The sequence below is a fragment of the Crocuta crocuta genome, unplaced genomic scaffold, assembly GCF_008692635.1.
Source record: "Crocuta crocuta isolate KB4526 unplaced genomic scaffold, BGI_CrCroc_1.0 scaffold186, whole genome shotgun sequence".
In the NCBI taxonomy this organism is placed as follows: Eukaryota; Metazoa; Chordata; class Mammalia; order Carnivora; family Hyaenidae; genus Crocuta; species Crocuta crocuta.
The window spans coordinates 9,559,992-9,584,357 of NW_027551569.1; the positions used below are offsets into that span (position 1 = coordinate 9,559,992).

Sequence of the window (24,366 nt, forward strand, 5' to 3'; positions counted from 1 at the left end):
CCCTGTACCTGTGTCTGCAGGGTGGTGTGAGACCCGAATCAGATTGTGTGAGGACGCTCCCTATAGGAAGAGGATGTTAGGACTGGTGCTGGCATTCCTCCTCTTCCCAAGGACACCGGGAGCTACTCTTAGGACTGGTTTGGGATCACAGTTCTGAAGGGACCATTTTCAAATACAAATAGAAAGCCATCCTAGTGCCAGACCTCTGCTTAGCCTGGGGCAGGGAGGAGCGGGTCGCACTGAGCTCAAGTTCAATGGAGGGGGAGGGCTGCTGGGCTCCTGAAGTGTAAATGCTCTCAACAGGGCAGAAGCTGGGGCAGGGACAAGGGCGACCCTCAGAATGTGACTGTAACACTAAAAGCCATGCAAATACGAGCTAAAAGCTCAGCTGAAGTCACTAAGTGGCTCCAGAAATACCTATTTACAAGGAGTTAAAAAGTTTCCCCAATTATGATAGCCTGGTAAACCAGGGTATATTTAGTGCTTGTTTTCCCTTTCAAATTACATAAAGGACTGCTCTGAAGTGCAGCTGCTAGTTATTAATGTGCTTAAAATTAGCAAAATTATGAGTAAATGGAAATCAACAAATACTGCCAGATATTAAATGCTCTGCTCTATTTAAACTTGCTCCCACCAAGGGTAAGGAGGTGGAACAGAAAATTTTGTGTGTCACTCACAACCTGACCCTTTTCTCGCTGGTGCCCAAATTTTCACATGTTAAAAAGTTGCCCCTCCCCCACTGCTCAAAGACATTTTGGGGACAGTCACTGAAATAAGGGCTGAAAGATCGGTCCAGCAAGGGTTGCTCCGTTCAGGACAGGGGGTCCCCGGGCTGCTGGCTGACTTTCAGGAAAGTGAAAAGATCCGGCTTCCTGGGCTGGACAATGACCGTGTGTGTGATTCCCAGGTCGCCATCTTAGAATGTAAGCCTCTAGAAGCCAGGGTCTCCTTTGACATGACACATGCAGACACGCCTGCACAAAGGGTATATGGAATTCAGGGAAGAGGAGCCCCAGTGTGGAGACACAAGGGGAGAACGGGTTAGGGCCTATCTGGTCACCACCAGGAGGTTTTTTTCCTAGAGTCTAGATGGTAAAAAGTGGTCACTTAATGTGTCAACTTTGGTTCATGGGAAGGTGACCTCATGGAGAAAAGAGAAGCCAGATTCCAGCTTCAGTCAGAGGGGGGAAAGGGAGCAGCTGGAATCTGAGAGAAGCTGGCATGACCCCGGAGTGATGTCTGCCATCGGGGCAAAGGGGATTGTGGAGGGGAGCAGGGAGCGAGGCAGGGGCGGTGCAGGAAGCAAGCAGACAAGGCCAGCAGGAGGGTCAGAGAAAACGCAGCTCCCGAGGAGCAGCAGAGAAAGAAAGAGAAATGTGAGTGCTGATGGAGGCAGAATTCCCAGTAAGGGCAGACGGGGCATAATAAACCAGCGGGACCAGAAGTTCTAGAATAGGCATCTGCTGGGCTGGGTCACAGCGGGCCGGATGGGTACACACACCTGGAATGTAGGTGGATAGAGAGAGGAGAAAGGAACATTTAAACCCATAGTCTCAGAATATGGTCTTTAATAAAACTGGGCTCTAGCTAAGTCACAGAACAAATAAGATATTTATGAACTAAAGGCAGGGGCGGGGAGGTACCTGGCATCAAGGCTACACCTTTCCCTAAACTAGTACTTGCTTGCTCACCAATGAATGACCCAACAATGACTGGGTCAGAAATACCCTCACGGGCAAGGAAAGACAGAACAATGGCAAGTCTGGGTTCTTAAGGGGGCCAGAGGGAGCCACTGGATACAAGTCTCCAAAAAAGAATTTAATGTCAGCCAAATCTGCTCAACCATAATAAGCAGCTGGGAAGTTTGATAAAAAATGTAATGCCAAAACTACACCTTTGTATGAAAATTGAAATTCCGCAGTCTTGGGTAAGGTCTGGAAATCTATATTGTTACCAAGCAGGCCAGGAGGGGTTTTTTATATGCATCCGGAGTCCCAGTTTTTATGGCTACAGCCCAGGGATGCCCCTTCTCTCCTGGCTCTGGTGGCCGGGGTGAAGGGCCTGCATTCCTGGGTCCCACGGGACTTAAACAATTGGAGGGACAGTTCTTGACAGACTACCCGCCCTGCAGGGCACGGAACAGAGAGCAAACCCATTCATGGGAATGGAGGCCACTGGATGTGATCTTTGTGCTTGCCCTCTGCCTTCCTCTGGCCTGCTGTTCTCTCTCAGAAATGCACTTATACACTTACCTAGTATGCTGATTTTTATGACTACCACCCAAGGTGATACTTTGAGATTGCCTGGCTCTGGTGGCCAGTGGGGCTTACACTTGTGGTCCCACAGGACTGTATATATTTGCATACTTGCTGCCAGAGTGTCTGGTTTACAATCAGCCTAAATCTAGCTGCTAAGATCCTTCCCTTTGGGGACACTGGTTTTGGCACACCCCCAAGTACTGGGATTCATAGGCCCTTTGGACAATCACAAAGCTTTGAGAGACTAGAAAGATCTAGGCCAGGGTTGAACAGCAATGTTCGTCTCCCACATGAGGCCACTCCTTCAAGGCTGGGAGAGTGGCTGTCTTATCGAATACATAAACCAACACAAGAAGTCCAGATAAAGGAGGAAACCGAGGAATACATAACAAAAGAACAAGATAAAATCACAGGAAAGGTCCTTAATGAAGTGGACATAAGCAACCTGCCTGACAAAAAGTTCAAAGTAATGGTCACTAAGATGCTCACTGAACTTGGGGGAAGAATGGATGAACACAGTGATAACTTCAACAAAAAGAAAATATAAGAAAATATTAAATAGAAGTCACAGAGCTAAAGGATACAATAATTAAACTGAAAATTATACTAAAGGGGTTCAACAGCAGATTAGATGAAGCAGAAGAAAGGATCGGTGGATTTGAAGACAAGGCACTGGAACTCACCCAATCAGAGCAGCAAAAAGGAAGAAATGAAAAAGTGTGAAAACAACTCAAGGGACCTATAGGGCAACATCAAGTAAACCAACATTTGCACTATAGGGGTCCCAGGAGAAGGAGGAGAGAGAAAGGGGCTACAAACTTCCGTAACCCAGGGAAGGAAACATCCATCCAGATCCAGGAAGATCAGAGAGTTCCAGATAAGATGAACATTTTTAAAAGGGACCTACACCAAGACACATTACAATTAAAGTCTCCAAAGTTAGACAGGAAGAGTATCTTAAAAGCAGCAAGAGAAAAACGACTTGTTATGTACAAGTGAATCCCCGTTAGGACTTCAGCAGAAGCTTTTCCAGGCCAGAAGGGAGAGGTATGACATACTCAAAATGCTCAAAGAAAAAACTGCTAACCAAGAATCCTCTACTCAACTAAGTTGTCCTTCAGGATTAAATGGGACAAAGAGTTTTCCAGACAAATAAAAACTAATTAAGTTCAACACAACTAGAGTTCCCTTACAGGAAACCTAAATCTTACTGGAAAAGGTAAACCTATAGTAAAGGTGGTAGTAAATTAATTAATTATGAGCCTAGTATGAAGCTTAAAAGACAAAAGTAATAGAAATAACTATTTTACGGTTGGCCCTTGCACAACACAGGTTTGAACCACATGGTTCTATGTGATTTTCTTCTTTAAATATTTTGGAAAAATTTCTGGAGATCTGCAACAGTCTGAATAACTTGCAGACAAACCACATAGCTTAGAAATATCAAAAATAAGGATGTCAGGAATGCATAAAATATATGTGTCTATTACAAAAAGTTAAAATTTATTAAAATGCACATATGGTACATGCATGGCACCACTCACAGATGAGAGAAATATGAACAAAGATGCAGTATTAAATCATAACTCACAAAATTAACTAGAGTACATAACTAGTGTACTACTGCAGTGATTTTGCAGCCACTTCCTGTGGCTACTGCAGTGAGGCCCAGTGTTGAAAGTATCCACTTAAAATGCACATGAGGCTAATCGCCTCCGCATGAGAGGTTCATCTCTCCAGTAAACTGGGCATCACAGTAAAAAGTGATCTCCATTCTCTTCTACTTCTCATTGTGTGGAGTGCAATACCATGAGCCTTGAATCACACCATGGGACCCATTCGAAGTGCTACTAGAGATGCTGGAAGTATTCCCCGAAGCAGAGAGACATGAAATTACACAGAAAAGTTGAACTGCTTCAGATGCATCAGGGATTGAGGTGTGTGGCTGCAGCCGCCTGCCAGATTGCAGTAAGTGAATCTTGCCTAAGGACCATTGTGAAAAAAGAAGAGGAGATTCATGAAGCTGATGTTGCAGCTGTGCCAGGAGGCACAAAAGCCTGTGCTTCTGGTGAAATATCTTTTGATCTCCTATTGAAGATGCAGCTTTTATTGGGGGGGGGGGCNCAGGACCGCTAATAAGAAAGGCATTCCTACAGACTCCAATAGGCTTCACGAAAAAAACGAAGTCATTATGTGACAATTCAAAGCAAAAGGAAGGCGAAGGATTTAAAGTTATAGAATTGAATGCCAGCAAAGGATGGTTTGATAATTTTTAGAAAGAGGTTTGGTTTTACAAATGTTCAAGATAACAGGAGGTGCAGTTCTGCCAACCAAGAGGCAGCAGACGAGTTACCAGATGCCATTAAGAAAATCACTGAGAAAGGATATCCTCCCCAAACAGGGTTTTAATGCAGACAAAAATGCTCTATTCTGGCGTAAAATGCCACAAGAGACATTTATTATTTTCTCCAGTGCACAGCAGGATTTAAAGCAGGAAGGGATAGACTAACTCTACTGTTTTATGCAAATGCAGTTCAGGTTAGGATCAGGACTGCCCTTATCTATAATCCCACTGACTTCTGAGCCTTGAAGGGAAACAATAACAGCTTCCGGTCTTTTGGTTGTACAAGGCCTGGGCCATAAGGACACTTTTTCTGGACTGGTTCCACCGATGCCTTGTCCCGGAAGTCAGGAAGTACCTTGCCATTAAGGAACTGCCTTTTAAAGTTATTTGATATTGGACAATGGTCCTGGCCACCCAGTACCCCATGAGGTCAACACCAAAGGGTTGGTCTACTTGCTCCCAAACACATCTCTAATTTAGCCCTTAGATCATGGAGTCATAAGAACCTCAAGACTGATCACACAGTACTCTGAGAAGGACTGTCAACACTATGGAACAGAACCGTGATAGAGCGAACACCATGAAATTCATGAAATCATCGTTATAGAAAAAGCTGTGAAAACCATCAAGCCCAAAATAATAAATTCCTGCTCAAGAAAACTCTCTAGATGTTGTGCATAACTTCACAGGATCTATGAATGAACCAATCAAGGAAATCATGAAAGAGACTATGGACGTGGGGGTAAAAAGGCAGGAGGTGAAGGGTTTCAAGATGTAGATCTTGGAAAAGGCCAAGGGCTAACAGACACCACACCAGAGGAATTAACAGAAGATGACTCGACAGAGATGAGTGCTTCCAAACCAGTGCCAGATGATGAGGAATAAGACATAGAAGCAGTGCCAGAAAACAAATTGACACTAGACAATCTGGCAGAAAAGTTCGGTTATTCAGAACTGCTCTTGACTTCTTTTACAACACGAACCTATGATATGGACACTGAAAGGAAAGCTAGTGGAGGATCATTACTGTACAGAAACATATTCAGAGAAATGAAAAAGCAAGTGTGTCAGAAATTACAGTGTTATTTCCATAGAGAGAGGGAGTGTGTCTGCCTCTCCCACCTGTTTCCACCTCTGCCAGCCCTCAGACAATATGGCCAACCCCTCGTCTTTCTCCCTCTCCTCAGACTACTCAATGTGAAGATGGTGTGAAGACTTTTATGATCCACTTCCACTTAATGAATAGTGATCATCAGACTATACAGTGAATAAACTTCCTGTTGTGTATCTGTTTTCACGTACAGCAAGAACTGTAGGAGACGCTGTGTGTCATCGTCATCGTTACTGAAATATTCATCGTGCAATGTGCAAGTCTCCTATGGAAGTGAAGAGCCTGTCCTTACATAGGCATAAGGTGAGTGATATTTAATATGAAAGTAACAATGCTTTAGTTTTCTTCCTGTTTTATAATTTTGCTTTCAAAGAATTACATTACTGTAAAGCATGCCTTTCACTCTCATAATTGGGAGAAAACTGCCTATCAGTCAATTGGAGATAAGTGGTTTTTTTTTTTTAAATTTAACAATGTTTCTAAAACTGTACTATAAATATGACTAATACTTTGTGCCATAAAACTTTTATAGCAATTCATTCATTAGCATATAGTCTAGGCGATCATATCAATTCCACTAGGCTACCACAGAGCAATCATACTGTTGCTTCTTCATCATCAATGCATAAATTGTTATTCCTGTAAATAAATATGCATTCCTTTTCACTTTTGATGTCTAGTGTTAATAATATGTGTACCATCTACAGTGTTTTGTATCATATGAGACAAAGTTGGTGTAGGTACTGACAGATGATTAATCATGTAAACAGTCAAGGTAGACTTATAGTACAATACTGTAAATGTACTTCTCTTATAATTTTCAGTATTTTCTTTAGCTTACTTTATTGTAAGAATACAGTAAATACAATACAAAATATTTGCAAATGACTATGTTATTGGTGAGGCATCCAGTCGACAATAGGCTATTAATAGTTATATTTTTGGGAAGTCAATACAAAAATACACAGATTTTTGACTGTACAGGGGGTTGACACCTCATACCGCCTTGTTGCCCAAGGGTCAACTGTAACTAGTTAAGGGATAAACAAGATAAAAAAGGTGTAAATTGTAACATCAAAAACATAAAATGTTGGTGGGGGGAGTAAAAATGTAGAACTTTAGAATACTTATAAACAAGTTGTTATGAACTGAAAGTATAAGTTGTTATATGAAAACCTCATGGTAACCACAAAGTAAAAACCTATGATAGATACACAAAAGATAAAGGGAAAAGAATCTTAGCATACCACTACAGAAAGTTGTTAAAGCATAAAGGAAGAGAGCCAATGAAGAAAGGAACACAGAGGAACTACAAAACACTAAAAAGTATATACCTATCAATAATTATTTTAAATGTAAATGGACCATATTCTCCAATTAAAAGATACAGGGTGGCTGGATAAAAACCCCCGCAACCCCTCTACATACTTCTATATACATCTATCTACTTCTTACTTCAGAAATAAGGACTCACATAGGCTGAAAGTGAAGGAATGACAACAGATATTCCATGCAAATGGAAACCAAAGAAAACTGGTGTAGTTATCCTGCTCTCAGACAAAAAAGACTTTAAAACAAAGACACATAATGATAAAAGGGTCCAACCCAATAAAAGGATACAACATTTATAAATATTTATGTACCTAACATAGTAGCACCTAAATATATGAAACAAATATAAACAGACTTACAATGAAAAACAGCAATTCAATAATAGGGGATATTTGTTAAACCACTTTCATCAATGAATAGATTATCTAGACAAAGTCAATTAGGAAACATCAGCCTTAAATGACACACTAGACCAAATGGACGTAACAGCTATATATAGAACATTCCATCCAAAAGCAAAAGAATATACATTCTTTTTAATCACACATAGAACATTCTCCAGAATGGATCATATGTTAGGTCACTAGTCTTAATAAATTTTAGATGACTGAGATTAAATCAAACATCTTTCCCCACTATAATGGTATGAAACTAGAAATCAATTATGAGGGGAAAAAAGGGGAAATTCACAAATATGTGAAGACTAAATAACATGGTACTGAACAACCAATGGGTCAAAGAGAACATCACAAGAGATATCAAGAGATACCAAGAAATACTTTCAGAAGAATGAAAATGAAAATACATCCTACCAAAGCTTATGGGATGGAGCAAAAGCAGTTCTAAGAAGGAAGTTCATAAAGTGCCTGCATCCTCATCTCAAATCAACAACCTAAGTTTACAATTGAAGGAAGAAGGACCAAAGTTAGTAGAAGGAAGGCAGTAACAGATCAGAGTGGAAAGAAATGAAACAGAAACTAAAAACCCCCAAACAAAATATAAAATTAACAATCCTTTAACTAGACTCACCAAAAAAAAAAGAGAAGACTCAAAATCAGAAATGAAAGAAGAGACATTACAACTCATACCAGAGGAACCAGAGGAATACAGAGGATCTTGAGAGACTACTACAATTATACACCAACAAATTGCACAACCTAGACAAAATGCATAATTCCCAAAAACACACAACCTGAGTCAAGAAGACAATGAGACTGAGTGCTGCCTACTATGCGAAGAAGGCATGAAGACTAAACCATGAAGAATGAAAATCTGAAAAGACCCATTACTAGTAAAGAGATGGTTGGGAGGTTTGTGTTTACTGATTCAAACAAAAATCCACAAACAGGACTTTACTGGTGAATTCTACCAAACATTCAAAGAAGAATTAGTCCTTCTAAAGCTCTTCCAAAAAATGCAGCAGCAGCAAAACAGCAAACGCAAAATGCGTCCAAACCCATTTTATGAGGCTAGCATTACCCGGATACCATAATTAGACAGTAACACCATAAGAAAAAAATCATAGGCCAGTTATCCCTGATGATAAATCCACAGATGCAAAAATCCAAAGAAAATATTAGCAGACTGAATTCAGAGATACATTAAAAGGACCATATACTATGATCAAGGGGGATTTACCTCAGGGATGTAAGGATAGTTCAATATCCACAAATCAATCAATGTGATATAGAACATTGAGAAAATTAAGGATAAAAATCATATAATCATCTCAAGAGGTGCAGAAAAGCATTTAACAAAAATCAACATCATTTACGATAAGAACTCTCAAAAAGTGGGTATAGAGGGGATGTACTTTAACATAATAAAGGCCATATATGACAAGTCCATAGCTAATAACACACTCAATGGTGAAAAGCTAAAAGCTTTCCCTCTAAGGTCAGGAACAAGACAAGGATTCACACTTTTGGCTCTTTGATTCAATAAAGTATTAGAAGTCCTAGCCAGAGCATTAAACAGGAAATAAAAAATCCAAATATAAATTAAAACTTACTATTTGCAGATGGCATATTATACTAGAGAACCCTAAAGACTCTGACAAGAAACCATTAAGAATAAAGGAATTTGGTAAAGTTGCAAGATACCAAATCAATTCACAAAAATGTGTTGCATTTCTATACACTAATAACAATATATAAGAGCAAGTAAGAAAATAATTGTACCAGAAGGAATAAAATACCCAGGAATAACTTTAACCATGGAAGTAAAAGACCTGTGCACTGTAAACTATAAGACACCAATGAAAGAAACGGAAGACACAAATAAATGGAAGGTATTCTGTGTTCATAATATTGTTAGAATGTCCATACTACCCCAAGCAATCTACAGATTGAATGTGCAACCCCTATCACAATTTTAACAGCATTTTTCACAGAAGTAGAATGAGAAATCCCAAAATTGTATGTAATTACAAACAACTCTGAACAGCCAAAGCAATCTTGGAAAAAATGAAGCTGGAGGCATCATGACTCCTGATTTCAAACTATATTACAAAGCTACAGAAATCAAAGCAGTATGGTTTTGGCATAAAAACACACATCAAAGGAACAGAGAGCCCAGAAATAAACATATGTGGTCAATTAATTTATGACAAAGGAGCCAAGACTATCCAATAGGGAAAGGATGGTCTTTAATAAATGGTGCTGGGATTTAACTATGGATTAAAGACTTGACTGTAAGGCCTGAAACCATCAAACTTCCAGAATGTTTTTTTCAGTAAGCTCCCTGACATCAGTTTTGATAATGACTTTTTGGATTTGACAGTAAAAGCAAAGGCTAGCAAACATAAACAAGTGGACTACATGGAAACTAAAAAGTTTCTGCACAGCAAAGTATTAACAAAATGAAAAGGCAACCTATGGAATGCCATGGAATGAGAGAAAATATTTGCAATTCATATCTGATAAGGGGGTAATATCCATAATCTATAAAGAACCCTTACAACTCAATAGCCAAAAAACAATTCGATTAAAAAATGGGCAGAGTGTGTGAATAGCCATTTTTCGAAAGAACACATATAGATATGGCCAACAGGTAAATGGATAGATGCTCAACATCACTAATCGTCAGGGAGATGCACATCATGACCAAGATGAGATGTCACTTCTCACCTGTTAGAATGTCTATTATCAAAAAGGGAAGATACACGTGCTGGCAAGGGCGTGGAGAAAAAGAAACCTTGTGCACTGTTGGTGCTGTCACTCTGGAAAACAGTATGGAGGCTCCCCAGAACAGAACGACTACAGGATCCAACTACCCTATGATCCAGAAATTCCACTCTGGATATTCATCTGAAGAAAATGGAAACTCTAACTTAACTCTGTTATTTATAATAGCTAAGGTGGGAACAGTAGCTATAATGGACACACAAGTGTCCACTGATGGATGAATGGGACACACACACACAACGGACTACTTCTCAGCCTTAAAATATGAAATCTTCCCCATTTTGCAACAACATGGATGGGCCTTGAGGGCATTATGCTGATTGACATAAACTGAAGAAGGACAAGTAAGTCACAGGGTTTCCTGCAACGTACCGCATGGTGACTACAGTTAATACTTACTGCGTATTTGGAAGCTGCTAAGAGAGGGATGTTAAAAGGTCCCATTGAAAGAAAAAACAACTTTGCAACCATGCATGGTGGCAGATCTTAACTGTGGTGATCATTTCAATAAACAAACATCTAATCATTATGTTGTACACCGGAAACTAATATAATGTTACATGTCGGTTACACTTCGATAAAAACAAAAACAAACCAAGCATCCCAGATGATACTTACAGTCTGGGGAGGCTGAATGTCGGTGTCCTGTGGGCTGGGATTACAGGGGAGAGGCGGGCTGAGGGAAGGCTGGCTAGCAGAGAATCTGAGCACGCAAGCCAGATTTCCTCCAGCTCTTACTCTCTGAGCAGATGGAAGGGCCCCTCTTTCTAGGGACTCGCCTCCCTCTGCAAGGCTGCGGGGCTGCAGCAGGAAAACAAACTTACCATGCAACGACTTCATTCCCAAGGTGTAAGAAGGCCTCCGCAACGGAAGAGACTTGGGAAGAGAAGGGTACGTGCTACTGAAGAGAACGTCGTTGGGCAGAGCCTGGTCCAGAAGCGAAGCCCTTGAGGTGAAAAAATGCTCCCTCTGCCCGCTGTAAATGCTCTCATCTGACAGCGTCCGGTGCAAAGCCCGCCTTGAAGTGGGAGTGGTAGGGAAAGGAGACTGAGGAGAGGAGAGCGCATGGAACTGAAAAAAAAAAGTGTCGAGACAAAAGGAAGTTAATTTCTTGGGTCACAAACCCCAGTCTTGGATTGGGGATGGGCGGGCTGACAAAATCACTGCTCTTAGCCCCCGCCCTTCAAATCCTGGAGCCTGGCAGGGAAGCTTCCAGCTCCACCATCTCTGTCTACATCCTTCAGAGCTAAGATGGAAGTTCCCGGCCATTGTATCCTCAAGGCCCAGCACGCTGCCTATAGCCTTCGGGTGCTCAGCACATAATTCAGGTGTGAGATTAAGCAGATTCATCAAGATTGTGTCATGGTAAGAGCAAGATGATGACCAGAAAGATGTGAGTTTTATCTGAGTCCTGTGCCACTGACCAAATCTGAGCCCAATATCTCTAGGACTATTACGAGGAGTAAATGAAAACACTGGACTGGACTGTTTACCAGTGGTATTAAGCAACATCATGGTCCCCAGGGGAACAGCCACAGTGCTTCCCCAGAAGCATAGCAGGTGACACCGTGTTTGCTGGACAACGAGAGCACTGGATCATCATCAGCATCGAGTAGGTGCCTCTCGATAAACCTCAATCCCTAAGACATTTAAGGGATTAACATTAAGAGTTTTAGCGATTATTTTTTAGGATGGATTTCTATTCATGAAATTAAAACAGGGAAGCCATCTTAAGTGACAAATATTCATACAGTTATATATAAATGTCTGACATTCCAAAGAACTTTTATCTCTTGTTGATGTCTTTTGCCTTTGTCACCAGATTTGATTTTACTTGAGATTCTTCTGCAAAAAGTGAACTTCTGAGAATCCCGTTCATTGAGAAACAACAGCTACATTAATAATGTTTAAATATTCAGCCAGAGAGCCAACAGAGTATCTGGTCTATCAGCAATAAAGCTACACTTATTCCGTGGCTCTCACACTAATGTTCACTCTGGCAGGGAGAACAATGTGGGGGACAGGAGGACAGGTGAAGACGTGAGTGGGAGCGCTGAGTCATAGCTGGCAGAAAGCCTCTGTGGGACTTTCCATGACACTCTGAAGGGGCAGAGGGATGACGACACAGGCATGTCTCCTTTAAGGATGCTGAGAATAGAGCGGACACTCAGGTTCACTCATGTGCTCTGTGTCTAACATGGTTCTGTTCAACAAACCAAGGGTTAATCATGTAAAGCTGCCCAGGAAATGGTGTGCGCAACTGCTGCATAAATGTGAAAAAATTATTAGTCAAACGCATTGTAAATGAGCCCCAGGTGTAGCCAACTGTGTAAGAACTGTGCTCACTGCTAAAAATTCATGAGGAGTGAAATGCAAGGTACATATATGCTCGCCTAGAAAACTAAGCTGCTGTGATAAATTCTCTGTGAGTCCTTAAGTACAGGGAACTGGGTATGGAAATGGTGATTTCCCTTCTCACCTCACAGGAAGAATGGGCTTTACAAAGGTTAAATGGCTTGCTGATTACAATTTTAAAAACTAAAGCCAGCTTATCTCTCCTGTGTCTGCAAGCTTCTAGGATTATCGCGGAAGGTCCTGCCGACCATGCCAGCGATCCCCCCCTCCCCCACTCCCCGGGCCCTCCATTCAACCACTTAGCAATTCTGGGTTCAGCAAAGGGTTTTCCTTTTCCAGTGAGTATCACCACCCTGATGGTTTTACGGGAAGGTTTTCCACCAGAATTGTTGGAACTAGAATTAGTTTTAGCCTCTTTTGGGGGAAATATTAATATACCACAAGGCAGTGAACAGCTACCTTGAAGGGATCCTTTGAGCAGCATGCTTTATTAAAAATTATAACATCCTGCACTCAAGAGAGGCAGGGTAGGTGATGGAAGGAAGCAATCTGCCTTGATGCTTTCCACCCATTAAAAAGTAGTCTTGTCCAAACACGCTGGGAAGTCCCCTCACCCCACCCCTCTTCAATTCCAGTTTTGTAGGTATGCACACCTATCTGGTTCCAAGAGCACCCTCTGCCAGCCTTGCAGGGTGCTTGCTGGGTGGCGCCGAGAGCCGCCAGCCCTGGGAAGGAACCACAATGGAGTCAACAGGTGACTCGGAAGGGATATGAGAGTGCATAAGGCAGGGGTTTTTCAAACTGCACCAATGGACCCTATAGGTTCCTCACAGCATCACTGCCTGGGGAGAGGAGATGTTCAGGTGGGACCCAGGAGCCCAGGACACCCACCCCTCCCGTTAGAGAAACTGCTTTCTCACTTCTACATATTGGGCTTCCACGTATACTTTTATTCAAATTCCTGAGCTTTAAAAGCACCTGGCCACCACCCATCTACTCCAGGCCTCTATTTCAAAGCTGAGGAACAAGGCATCTTGCTCCAGGTCAGTCTCCTGTCCTCTCCCTCTTTCCAGTCCCCCTGGCTGCAGCAAAATGGGGTACCTGCACCTGCAAGAAACAAGCAGTGCTTACTGGCTGCAGAGCAGGGCTACTGGTTTGTACTGTGTTCACTGGCTGCTGTGCGCAGCCCTCGGGGAAAATAGGTTATCCCAGTTCTGTCCACCAGGGACTTTTGTAGAATGTTAGAGCTCTACAGGCACCTCCCTCGGAGACACAGCCTGCCAGGCAGTCTGTCCCATCCTACAGCAGACATCACATGCCCGGCAGTGACCCTGTCATTTGATATTAACCAGGGCTCCCAAGTAGCGCTTGCTATCCAGGAAAGCCGATGTGGTCCGAGCGGGTTCCAAGGATCACACAGCCCAAGGCTGGCTGCTGCTGGGACCCTGACGCCTGACACGGTGGCTCGGGGCCCTGGGCCAGGCATGGCCTGGAAGACCTCTCAGGAGCACGCTGGCCTTTCTGACACAGCAGAGCCTTGGGCGTTCAGGCAGAGAATCTTGGAAGACACACAGAGCTACTCAGCTAAACTCCTCTGAAACCAAACCCAAAAGGAGGACAGCGGAGGGAAAAGAGCCTTATTTCCAGCCCTGCCTGCAGCCTTTCCCAGCAACGGAGGGTCTCATGGTGATACAGCCGTGGCACAAAGCGTACTCCCGCTTCAGCGAGGAATGTTAAAATAATTCATCTTGGAAATAAAAGCCAAGAACTGGAAGAAGGGGAAAACAGACATTTGCTTTCAATTATTTCTAATGCATAAGTAAATTGAAAGAATGGAGTTTGCCCCTCTCCTAGAGAAAAAAAAAAGTTAAACTGAGAATTGGAGGAAAGATTCCATTCAGGGCAAGTTTTATTTTCCTCTAACCTCACAGGAGAAATCTGAAATAATTTTTAGTTTGAAACTGGTACGTAAACATTTTAATACACCTCTTTGGGTTCTGATAGATAAAGGAAGAAGTTTCAAGCACTATCTTTCGCAAGGTTGCTAAGGAAACCATCTGAGCCCTGGGTGAGAAGTCAGACGTCTTAAGTGCTGCCTTATAAAACAAACTACAGAAATCAAGAACGGCAAGTCTTTAAAGTGATTTATGATGTTACTATTTATGTTAATAAATCTATTTCTCAGCAGAACTCCAGAAAGGCCTTTGGAATACATTTAATTTCTGTAAATGTGGATTTTGAAGCTTAGGAGGTAAATCTGGCCTGTCTTGAGGAAGACAGACAGACACACACGCACACACACAGGCACGTACGTCACACACAGCAGTGGTGAGGGCAGGGTCACACGGCTCATCCCGCTGGGCAGGTCCCCCTGCACTCTGATCCCAGTTTGAGGACAGGGAGCGTTCAGGGAAATGGTGTGGCTTACATTTTCAATCAATTGTCAAGAGTTCTTAAATTACACTTTCTGGTCACTTTAAACAGACTGCCAGTCATTTACTAAGAGCCTAGAGCACATAACATGTCCAAGTCTGCTGCCCCCGACCTTGACTCCCGTCTCCTAGGGCTACACAACACACCACAGACAGGAATGCCTTAAGCTCAGAGCCAAATACGCTTGGGCCCCAAGCAACAAGCAGCTCTGGGTCCTGGGAGTGTGAGATCGCACACTGTCGAGAGCCTCGAGTAGGCGTCAGTGGTCTTCAGAGCTGCGGGGAGTGGAACAAACCTTCCATGTGGTCATGCAAAGGTCTGGCCACTGACACACAAACACGCACCTGAGCATGTGCATGACATGATGGGGAAGGGGGCTGGGAAGGCGTTTCTCACCTGCAGTTCTGGGAGGGAAGTGGAGAGAAGGCTGTGTGAAGTAAGAGAGCCTAGAAAATTCTGAAGGTATGTGGTATAGAACTAGTTTGCTGGGCTGAAGAGGTGGCTTTTGGGGGGCAAAGGGGTGGAGTGAGTGTCCATCAGCCAGTTTCTGCGTGACGGTACGGCATGTGGCGCGCAGCTGGTGGGCCTGCCTGGCGGGTCAGGGGGCACAGGCGAGGCTGGGGTGCAGGCTGCCGTGGGGGCTCCTTGTCAGTGGAGGGGCCCTTCGGGCAGAAGACACTAAAGTCTTTACAGGAAACTGACAAGGGAGCCGCAGGTGCCTCTGCAGAGTTCTCAGAAGCAATGTTGTCTGAGCCGATACTGTTCCATCAGGAGCGTGGCTCGTGCGCTGGGAGTGGGGTGCGCCTAAGAAAACGTGGTGGCGGAAGGGACAGCTTAGTCTGAAGGCAGACTAAGAGGTGTGGCGGCGGAGACAGAACACCCCAGTGTGAACCAGTTTTGAGGAAGAGGGGGTGACAGTGGGAAGGTGGGCTCCACGGAAGAGGGGCCGTGAGCCAGGAGGGTGCCCCTGCGGCGAGCGGCCCCTTCCCGTCTGGCCTCCCTGACTGCCATCGTCCCCGGGCTCTGCCCTGTACCTTAAAGTTCTTCTGCGACTCGGGAGTTGGGCTTTCCAGGTCGATGAGTTTCTTGAGGTCCTCCTCAATGGTGGACTTGGAGGCCGGCTTGGGGGACGCCCGGAGGTCCCTGGTTGAGGCACGCAGCCTGGTGTGGGCTATCTCGTTGCCGTCGCTCTGGTGACGCCTGGAAGGAAAGGGAAGAGAAGGTGGCAGCCCCGCTGGCAAGGTTGAGGGGAGGGGGCGATGGGCCCCGAGGCTGTAAGTCGGTGGGGAAGTACTGGAGAGAAACAGCGACGCTGCTGGGCTACCTGTTTGTGAAACACACCAGCACTCTAAACGCAAAAGAAAAAATTCCGATGGATAAATCACTCTTCTCTACAGGAAACTGTTAGCTCCACTAAGCCCAAATTAGCAAGACTTATTAATAAAAGACTACAGGCTATGAATCCCAAGCGTAAGTTTTGTACTAACACAAACAACATAATTGAAGGAATCACTTAGGGTTTTTGTTTCTCTTTTTTTTTCTTGCTGTACTACTTTGTCAAAAAGTTCTTTATATTCAGGGTAGTCCCATTCTACTGCTCCCTCTGGTGGCTCCCGGCCCCGCTAAAGATTACATGGGAAGGCTGTGATTAATATCACCAAAGGGGTAGTGGCGTACTAGTGCTAGACGGTCATTTATCCCAAAGTCTGTTCTTCGGACATACTCTTTCCGATGAGATCGAAGATTCTCAAATCAGTGTTTTGCCACACATCTTATTTAAGGAATGAAGCAGAGAAATAACTGAAGACCGGTTTTACTCAGGAGAAGAAAAAACAAATCTCCCTACCAAACACCAGTGCCTTCCCAGACCCCAGCGGGCCTCCCCTCTTGTAGGAAATGGCCCCAACCTTTTCCATCCTCCACCATGTTGAAAGCAAACCACCCAAGGAAGAGAAGCAAAAGAATTCTTACTTTCTTGTGTCCATGAATCCCACGGAGTTTATGGTTCCTTCGGGTTTCTTCCAACCAATCAGGTACTTGCTGGTGGCGCCCTGGCGAGGGTAGAAAGTCCTAGGACCAGACGAGGAGGAGGAGGAGGAGGAGGAAGGTAGGAGCTGTGAGGTGGCAGGATGGAGCTCTTCCTTAGGGGAGCTTCTGGCACTGGTGAAGACAACGGGGCTGGGAGAGTGTCGGGAGCTCATGGTGCTGAGGAGAAGCAGGACAGAGACAAAACGACCCCGGTGTGCACGCGTACATCCCAGGGTCAGCACAGCGGCTGTGGAGGTGTCATCCAGGATAGGGGTGACGGCCAGGTTAAAGAGCAATGAGTACATCGTCAAACAGTAATGGGGATGGGCTGGCTAGCCAAAACAGTCTTGTTTTCTCGCCTTAATTTAAAGGTCTGCTGTGAAAATGAAACATGGTCACTGGGGATGAGTCTGAACTTTTAAGTTAAAAGGTAAAAATAGTTAAGACGGTCAGGGATGCCTTGAAACATGCTGGCACACTGAGGTTTGCTACGGTGAAGCCTGGGAGAGGCAAGGAACAGGAGAATTGGCAATAACAGGTCTAGCAGTCTCAGTGGCTGTCTGCCTCGGCTTCCTCAGACCCAGGGCTCCTGGTGATGCTCCCCAGGTCTGGGCTGAGGAAGGGACATGACACTGGATCAGGCATACAGTTCTCCACACACCCACATCCCAGGCCAAAGGGGCACACTGAGGTCTCCTTCCCCATGGTATCTGGCATTAAGACCGATTCTCTAAAGACTTGAACGTTAAGACCTGAAACCACAAAACTCCTAGAGGAAATCACAGGGGGTAAGCTCCTTGACATCGACCTTGGCCATGGTGCCATGGTGTTTATGGCAAGCAAAAGCAAAAAAAAAAAAAAGAAAAAAGCAAGTGTAACCATATCGAAGTAAGCTGTACGGCAAAGGAAACCGTCAATAAAATGAATGCAAATCATATTCTGCCAAGAGCTTAATATCCAGAATATATAAAGAACTCCTGTAACTCAATAGAAAAAGAAATGTGATTAAAAATGGGCATAGAATCTGAATAAAACATTTTTCCAAAGAAGATCTACAGATGGCTAACAAGTACATGAAAGACGCTCCACCTCACTGAGTATCTGGGAAATGCAAATCTAAACCACAATGAAATATCACCTCACACCTGTCAGAATGGCTATTACCAACAAGACAAAAAATAACAGGTGTTGAAAAGGGTGTGGAGCAAAGGGAGCCCTTCTGCACTGCTGGCGGGAATATAAATTGGTGCGGCCACTATGAAAAACAGTATGAAGGTTCCTCAAAAAATTGGAAAAAATTAGAACTCCCATATGATCCAGAAATTCCACATCTGGGTATTTGTCCACAGAAAATGAAAACACTAACTTGAAAGTATCTACACTCTTCCCATGTTCACTGCAACATTATTATCAAGAGCCAAGATATGGAAACAACCTAAGTGTCCACTGATGGATAAATGGTTAAAGAAAATATGGTATACATATACAGTGAAATATTACGCAGCCATAAAAAGGACATACTGCCATTTGCAACAATATAAAATGGATCTTGAGGACTTAATGCTAATTGAAATAAGTCAGACAAAGACAAATACTGTATGATCTCACTTATGTGTGCCATCTAAAATAAAATGAGCCCACAGATACAGAGAACAGATTGGTGGTTGCCCCAGGTTGGGGTAGAGGTGGGGAGAAGTGGGTCAAAAGGTATAAACATCCACATAGAAGAGAGCCCTGGGGATGTTATTAATGTGCAACATGGTGACTAAATATAAAAATAAAAAGCTGTCCGTCATCGATGGATTTTAAACTTTGGTTAAAGATTACAGAACTAAAGCCTACAGGACCCCGGGAGAAGGCTACTCACTCATCACGCATTAAAACTCAGAGGTTTAAAAACTGGGGCTGAGAGTGGAGGTGGCCTATGAAGCTGGAGACCCTTCGATGGCAGAATTTCCACACCTCCCTCCCCATGATCTCACAGGCCCTATGTTCACACCACGTGAGCCCCACCGAGCTCTTCAGTTTAGGCTGAGACCAAAGACGCTGGCTCAATGGACGTTGTCATCGAAGGTTCAGTGACCAGGATGAGGTCTCAGAGCATTTGCCAACAGCACTTCGTTGGTCAAAAACCAATGGTCCCCATCTGAATAAAGTACGGACTTTTCATAATGCGTCAATACGGACTCCTGAGCTACGACAAATGCACCACAGGAACAGGCACCAGGAGGCCAGCAGCGGGGGCCACTGGGTGAGGGGTACATGGGAACTCTCTACGGTCTTTGTAAGTTTTCCGCAAATCAAAAACTATTCTCAAACAAAAACATTTCTTACTTAAAAACTAAGCAAATGAACAAAACCAAAAGCCCCAAATCTTAGCGGTGCTGAGACAGGAGATACTACACACAGATGAAAGTGAGCTTGAAGCCCCACCTGCAGCCTTACCTAAATATCAATTCCAGCTGGCTTGTGTATTTAAACGTAGATCTAAAGATTCTGGACTGTACCACGAAGAAGATCTTTATGATAGAGGCAGAGGTCTCTTTAAAGGATCATAAAGGAAAGGACTCAACCCCGTTGAAAGTTAAGAATGTGTATTCATCAAAAGACACAGAGAAGAAGATGTATAAAACACAGGTCCAACAATGGGCTCCTATCCAGAATACAGAACTCCTAAAAATCAAGAAGACAGACCATCATACAGACAAAATGGGGAAAGATCTGAAAAAAGGGATTTCACAAACAATATCTACAAGACCAATACACATTGGTGCTCAACATCATGAGTTATTAGGAAAATGCAAATGGAAGTCAAAAGAGGAACCAGTACACACCCACCAGAGTGGCTAAAATTAAAAAGACTTCTGACAGCAAGTGCTAGAAAGGATGGTGACTGCAATGTGCACACCCTGCCGATGCGAGTGTTACTTGCCACAATCTGGGTGTGTGACAAACTGGTTCAGTCTCTGTGAAAGCTGCACGTGTATCATATGACATAGCAACCCCACTCCTAGGTACATACTCACGAGAGATGCACACATATGTATACCAAAGGACATGTCCGTGACACCCCTAAACTGGAAACACTGCAAATGTGCAACAGTGGGATGGGTACATGACCTGCGGTAGATTCTCACAACGTAAGGTTAATACAGCAATGCTACCTGCAACACATGGGTGAGTCTCACCAGCGTAATGTTGACTTAAAGACATGAGACACAGAATAAAACAGATGGTGGGATTCCATTTATATAAACCCTAAACTAGGCAAAATGCATGTGTGATTTTAGGACTCAAGACTGTGTTTACCTTCGGGAGGAGGTGGGAATGACCAGGGAAAGCAAGTGAGAGGAGTGGGGGGGATGGGGGTCTGGATGTTGGCTAAGTTCCAGTTCTGGATTTGGGTGGTGATTCCCATGGGCACATTCACTTTGTGAAAATGCAAGTGGATGAACACGTATGACCTGTGCCTCCTTTTGGATAAATGGTACACTTCAGTGAGAACATACCCACAAAAATACCTAAGAAGTCGATGACCTGGAGGGACAAGCCCTACATACCATGAAGCTAGGCCACAAGCAGGGCGGGGGACAAGCCACAGGACAGAGGTGACCCGGCATGTTTCCCACACTAACTGGGCCTTAACACTTCACATCAAACATAACTGTCTCTTTTATTTTTGTAACTAAGGAGGAGGTTCTTTTCAAATTTCAAAAAGAAATGCCCAGTCATATTCTGGTTACTCTAACAATTTTTCTTCTTCCCAGAGATTTTTGTAGCTAGAGAGGAAGGGAAAGAAAGGATGAAAGAAAAAAAAAACCCCTTACAAGACCTCAAAGGGCAACATAAATTTCAAAACGATGCAGTCTCACTTAGTTTTTACCTTGAATACGTAACTCCTCCATGAGTGCCTTATCTAAATCACTGAGAACAAAATAACAGTAGGTCTCTTATGGAAAACAGACTACAAGTGAATAGGTGAAGCAGGAAGGGCATAAAGACAGAGGCAAAGGAGCTCGGACACAGGAGCACCAGAGACTCAGGTTCACAGCAAACACCCAGTAGCAGAGAAAGTGTCACCAGGAGCTTCTGAAATAGTGAGAGCGCAGCGTTCTGGGTCACTTGCCACCAGATGACAGGCTTGTGGTTATGTATGGCTCACTTCGGGACAACAGCTTATCTTTGGTTTGAGGCCTTTCCCCACCTGATTATATGCACCTCATACACACTTGTAACACAGATATGGGGGGGTGGTTCTCAAGCCTCATCTGTGATTACGATCTGGAGCAGATGCCCACAGAGTGAAAAATAAGTCACGGTCTAACATGCGCACCTCTCATCTTGAATCTTGAATAGTCCTGTGCTTGCTTTGCCTCCATCAGTATCCACCAGCACGTGCAAGTGGTGTTAATACTAGATCTGGTGCTCACATTCTAGGCGAGTTAAAATATATACGGCAGGGCCCCACCCCAGAGACTGAACGAGTTGGGGGTGGGAGGGAGCATGTGGGAATATGTGCTTCCGACTCGTTCCCGCTGATGCTGTGGCCCTTTAACCCGTAACCTGAGAACCACCGTACCCCCGGTGCATTTGGGTCACCCATATTTTCCCTTTCTCAGCAACAAGTATCCTGATGTGATGGCAGGGCATGCAGAGCCCTGGGGCTTTCAAAGACTCAATGTTTGGTCAGAGTAGAAATAATTAGCCGTGAGAATGAAGAGTAAATTGCGTAGTTCATTAATTTATAAAGCATTCCTCCTTGTTTTACAAAATAGCTCTGCCCGTTTTCGCCAGCAGGTCCAGACTGTGTGAAAAGGAAAGTTATAGAAAAGCCTTGGGAACATCAGAGAGAGAGCAATATATGCAGCATACACCAGTTCTTCGGAGCTCTTTGCTTCCTCTGTGAATTTCATTAGTTCCGTTTCCCTGGGAGGCATTCAGGAAGTTTTTTAAAACTAGATTATGAACTCTTTGAAGGCAGAGATTTTTCTTTTGTGTATCTCACAATGCCAGCATACACCAGACACCCAGTAAAATACCTGCTGGACAAAGGGTTTCTCTTTAGCATGTATGGAGCGCACCATCTATCTAACTTCTTTACTTTACTGGTGGTCTGTCTCCCCCACTTAAATCTAAGCCCCACAAGGGCTGACATTTTTGTTTCACTGCTGTATTCTCCGTGCCTAACACAGTCCCTGGCCACTGTAGACCTTCAATATCTGATGAAAGAAACTGTCAAATAAATTAACCATTCATTTTAATGTTAAGAGAGTTATGTACGAAGACTCTGTATTTTATTCACTCTGTATTTAAAACTGGATGTTGCTTTATTTTTATTGCAAGAAATAATTAAATCTACAGATTATGCTTCCATTTACAAGCATATTCTTAAAAGGGTAATTTCTTACGTAAGACCACAGACCCCGCTTATTGGTTTTATCTGTGAACGTGATGCCTGGCATGAGCTCCCAGGTGTGAAATAACAGCAAAACTTTTATTCACTGATGGTTATAATCAAGACAGCCCTACTTAACGATTGATTAGATTTGGGAACAAAGGTAAAAGCAAAAAAACAAATGAATAATTCATTGGTAGTCCTTCCTTCTTTAAAGTATACAACTCACAGCATGAAGCAAGGTGAGCACTTTGGTACACTTGGCCTCTAACTCCAAAAAGGCACATGAGGATCACCTGGGGACTTTCAAAACACACCATCTTGGGTGCTAATCCCAGACACTTCAGTTCAATAGAGCTGGGGAGGTGCTAGGTTACATATTTTTGCAGACTCCTCCCCAAGTGTGCACGCGGCTGGAGAACCACTGCTCAAATCAGTTGAATTAGTCATAGTGTCATGACTTCATCGAAATCCCAGCTTCATATTGTCAAGATCAAGATGGTGACGCCACTGGAGCAGGGTTTCCCCAGCCGTGGACTGTGGCGACCTGCAGGTATTGATATAAATGAAGATTCCTTGACATAAGTCAGATCTTCGAGAGCTCCAGAAATCTGTATTTTCACAAAGTCCCCCCTAAGGATTCCCCGGGCCCTGCTGCTAGTGGGGCCACTTGAAGGTGACCAACCCTGTGGCCCCCAAACCACCTGGAGGGACACGCAACCACACACTTCCCCTGAAAATCTCTGAGGTGCCTTTAATCACAAAACAACTCAAATGAAGCCGTCAGCTTCACACTTCTACCGGGGAACTGTGTGACCGGGTTGTTTCATTATCCTGGAGACTTCACGTTAATTCAATATGCTGCAATTCGGTTTTACCCATGGCAAATTAGATCTCTCCACGGGAGAGCTGTGTAAAAAGGTAACGGGTGAATAATATGGAAGGAAAAGAGAACAGCAATGGATACATTAGGAAGTGACACATACAAGGTCTGCTGCTTTCCTCACTGAATCAAAAGTGAGTCTAACCGTGAGGCTGGCCAACCTGGAGCCACTTAGAATTCAGTCACAGTGCTCCCGGACTCCACACGAAGAGACCACCAGCTGTACTTTGTATATAAACTATAGGGCATTTCCCCTTTCCTACAAATGGGCCAGGCTTTGATTTGTTTGGTCATTCCAGGACATAAATTTTGAAAAGGAAGACACACACACACACACACACACGATACCTCACAGAGGCACCCGGGTTAACTCCACATCTGGGACAGTCTCTATACAAACCTCTCATCTCAAGCCCATGAAACCATGAACCAAACGCGCTGCAAGGCAGTTATGGGACATTCCTGGCTGTGGTTAAGACTTTACAGGAGAGGATGCTAGATGACCAATCTGCTGGTCACAGCGGCTGCCACTTCACAAAGGAGGGGCCACACCTGCTCGTTGACCCTGCAAAGGGGTGAACCACACACGCCGGGGCAGCCTGCACGCTAGGTGTCAAAGGCCCGAGTGCCACGGCTCTGAGGGCCTGCATGCTCCCCTGCATCCCTGCTCTGTCACGGAGACCACCGCCTCCCGTGGCACGCATCTGCCACCTCCTGTGCTGCCGAAGGAAACACCAGGGAGTCATCTCGTCTCCAGGCGTGACACAGAGGGACACATTTGAGACAGGCTGGGCCCGCTAAGGAAGGATGATACTTTGAGAAGGGGAGACCAGCATTTAGTCCCCTGTCTCGTGGCTATGACGAGATCTGCATAAAGGCTGAGTGTTGGCCTAACACCAAGGGGAGGGAGGAGACTGGGCTTCCTATGATTACTTGCACAAATAAAGAAATAAACCTCTGGGTGACAGATAATGTGGAGGATATGATTAAGGAGGACCCTTCCTCCCACCGTGTTCAATACAAGCCAATTCTGTCCAATACT

The 24,366-nt window shown here is 44.0% G+C and overlaps 1 protein-coding gene and 1 long non-coding RNA gene across 8 annotated transcripts in view; one reads left to right on the forward strand and one right to left on the reverse strand.

Moving 5' to 3' along the window:
- The window catches only part of LOC144220467 (uncharacterized), a 52,195-nt gene that overhangs the window by 6,106 nt on the left and 21,723 nt on the right, over positions 1 to 24,366 (forward strand). For both annotated transcript variants that reach the window (XR_013331747.1, XR_013331746.1), the window contains exon 2: positions 5,907 to 6,016. This is a non-coding gene — a long non-coding RNA (uncharacterized LOC144220467). The remainder of the gene's footprint in view (positions 1 to 5,906; positions 6,017 to 24,366) is intronic.
- SIPA1L1 (signal induced proliferation associated 1 like 1) overlaps positions 1 to 24,366 on the reverse strand; it is a 354,681-nt gene that overhangs the window by 5,962 nt on the left and 324,353 nt on the right. For all 6 annotated transcript variants that reach the window (XM_077750694.1, XM_077750699.1, XM_077750698.1 and 3 more), the window contains 3 exons: positions 16,990 to 17,223; positions 16,053 to 16,218; positions 11,055 to 11,301 (listed from right to left, as the gene is read on the reverse strand). In XM_077750694.1, coding sequence (XP_077606820.1) covers positions 11,055 to 11,301; positions 16,053 to 16,218; positions 16,990 to 17,223 — 647 coding nt within the window. The remainder of the gene's footprint in view (positions 1 to 11,054; positions 11,302 to 16,052; positions 16,219 to 16,989; positions 17,224 to 24,366) is intronic.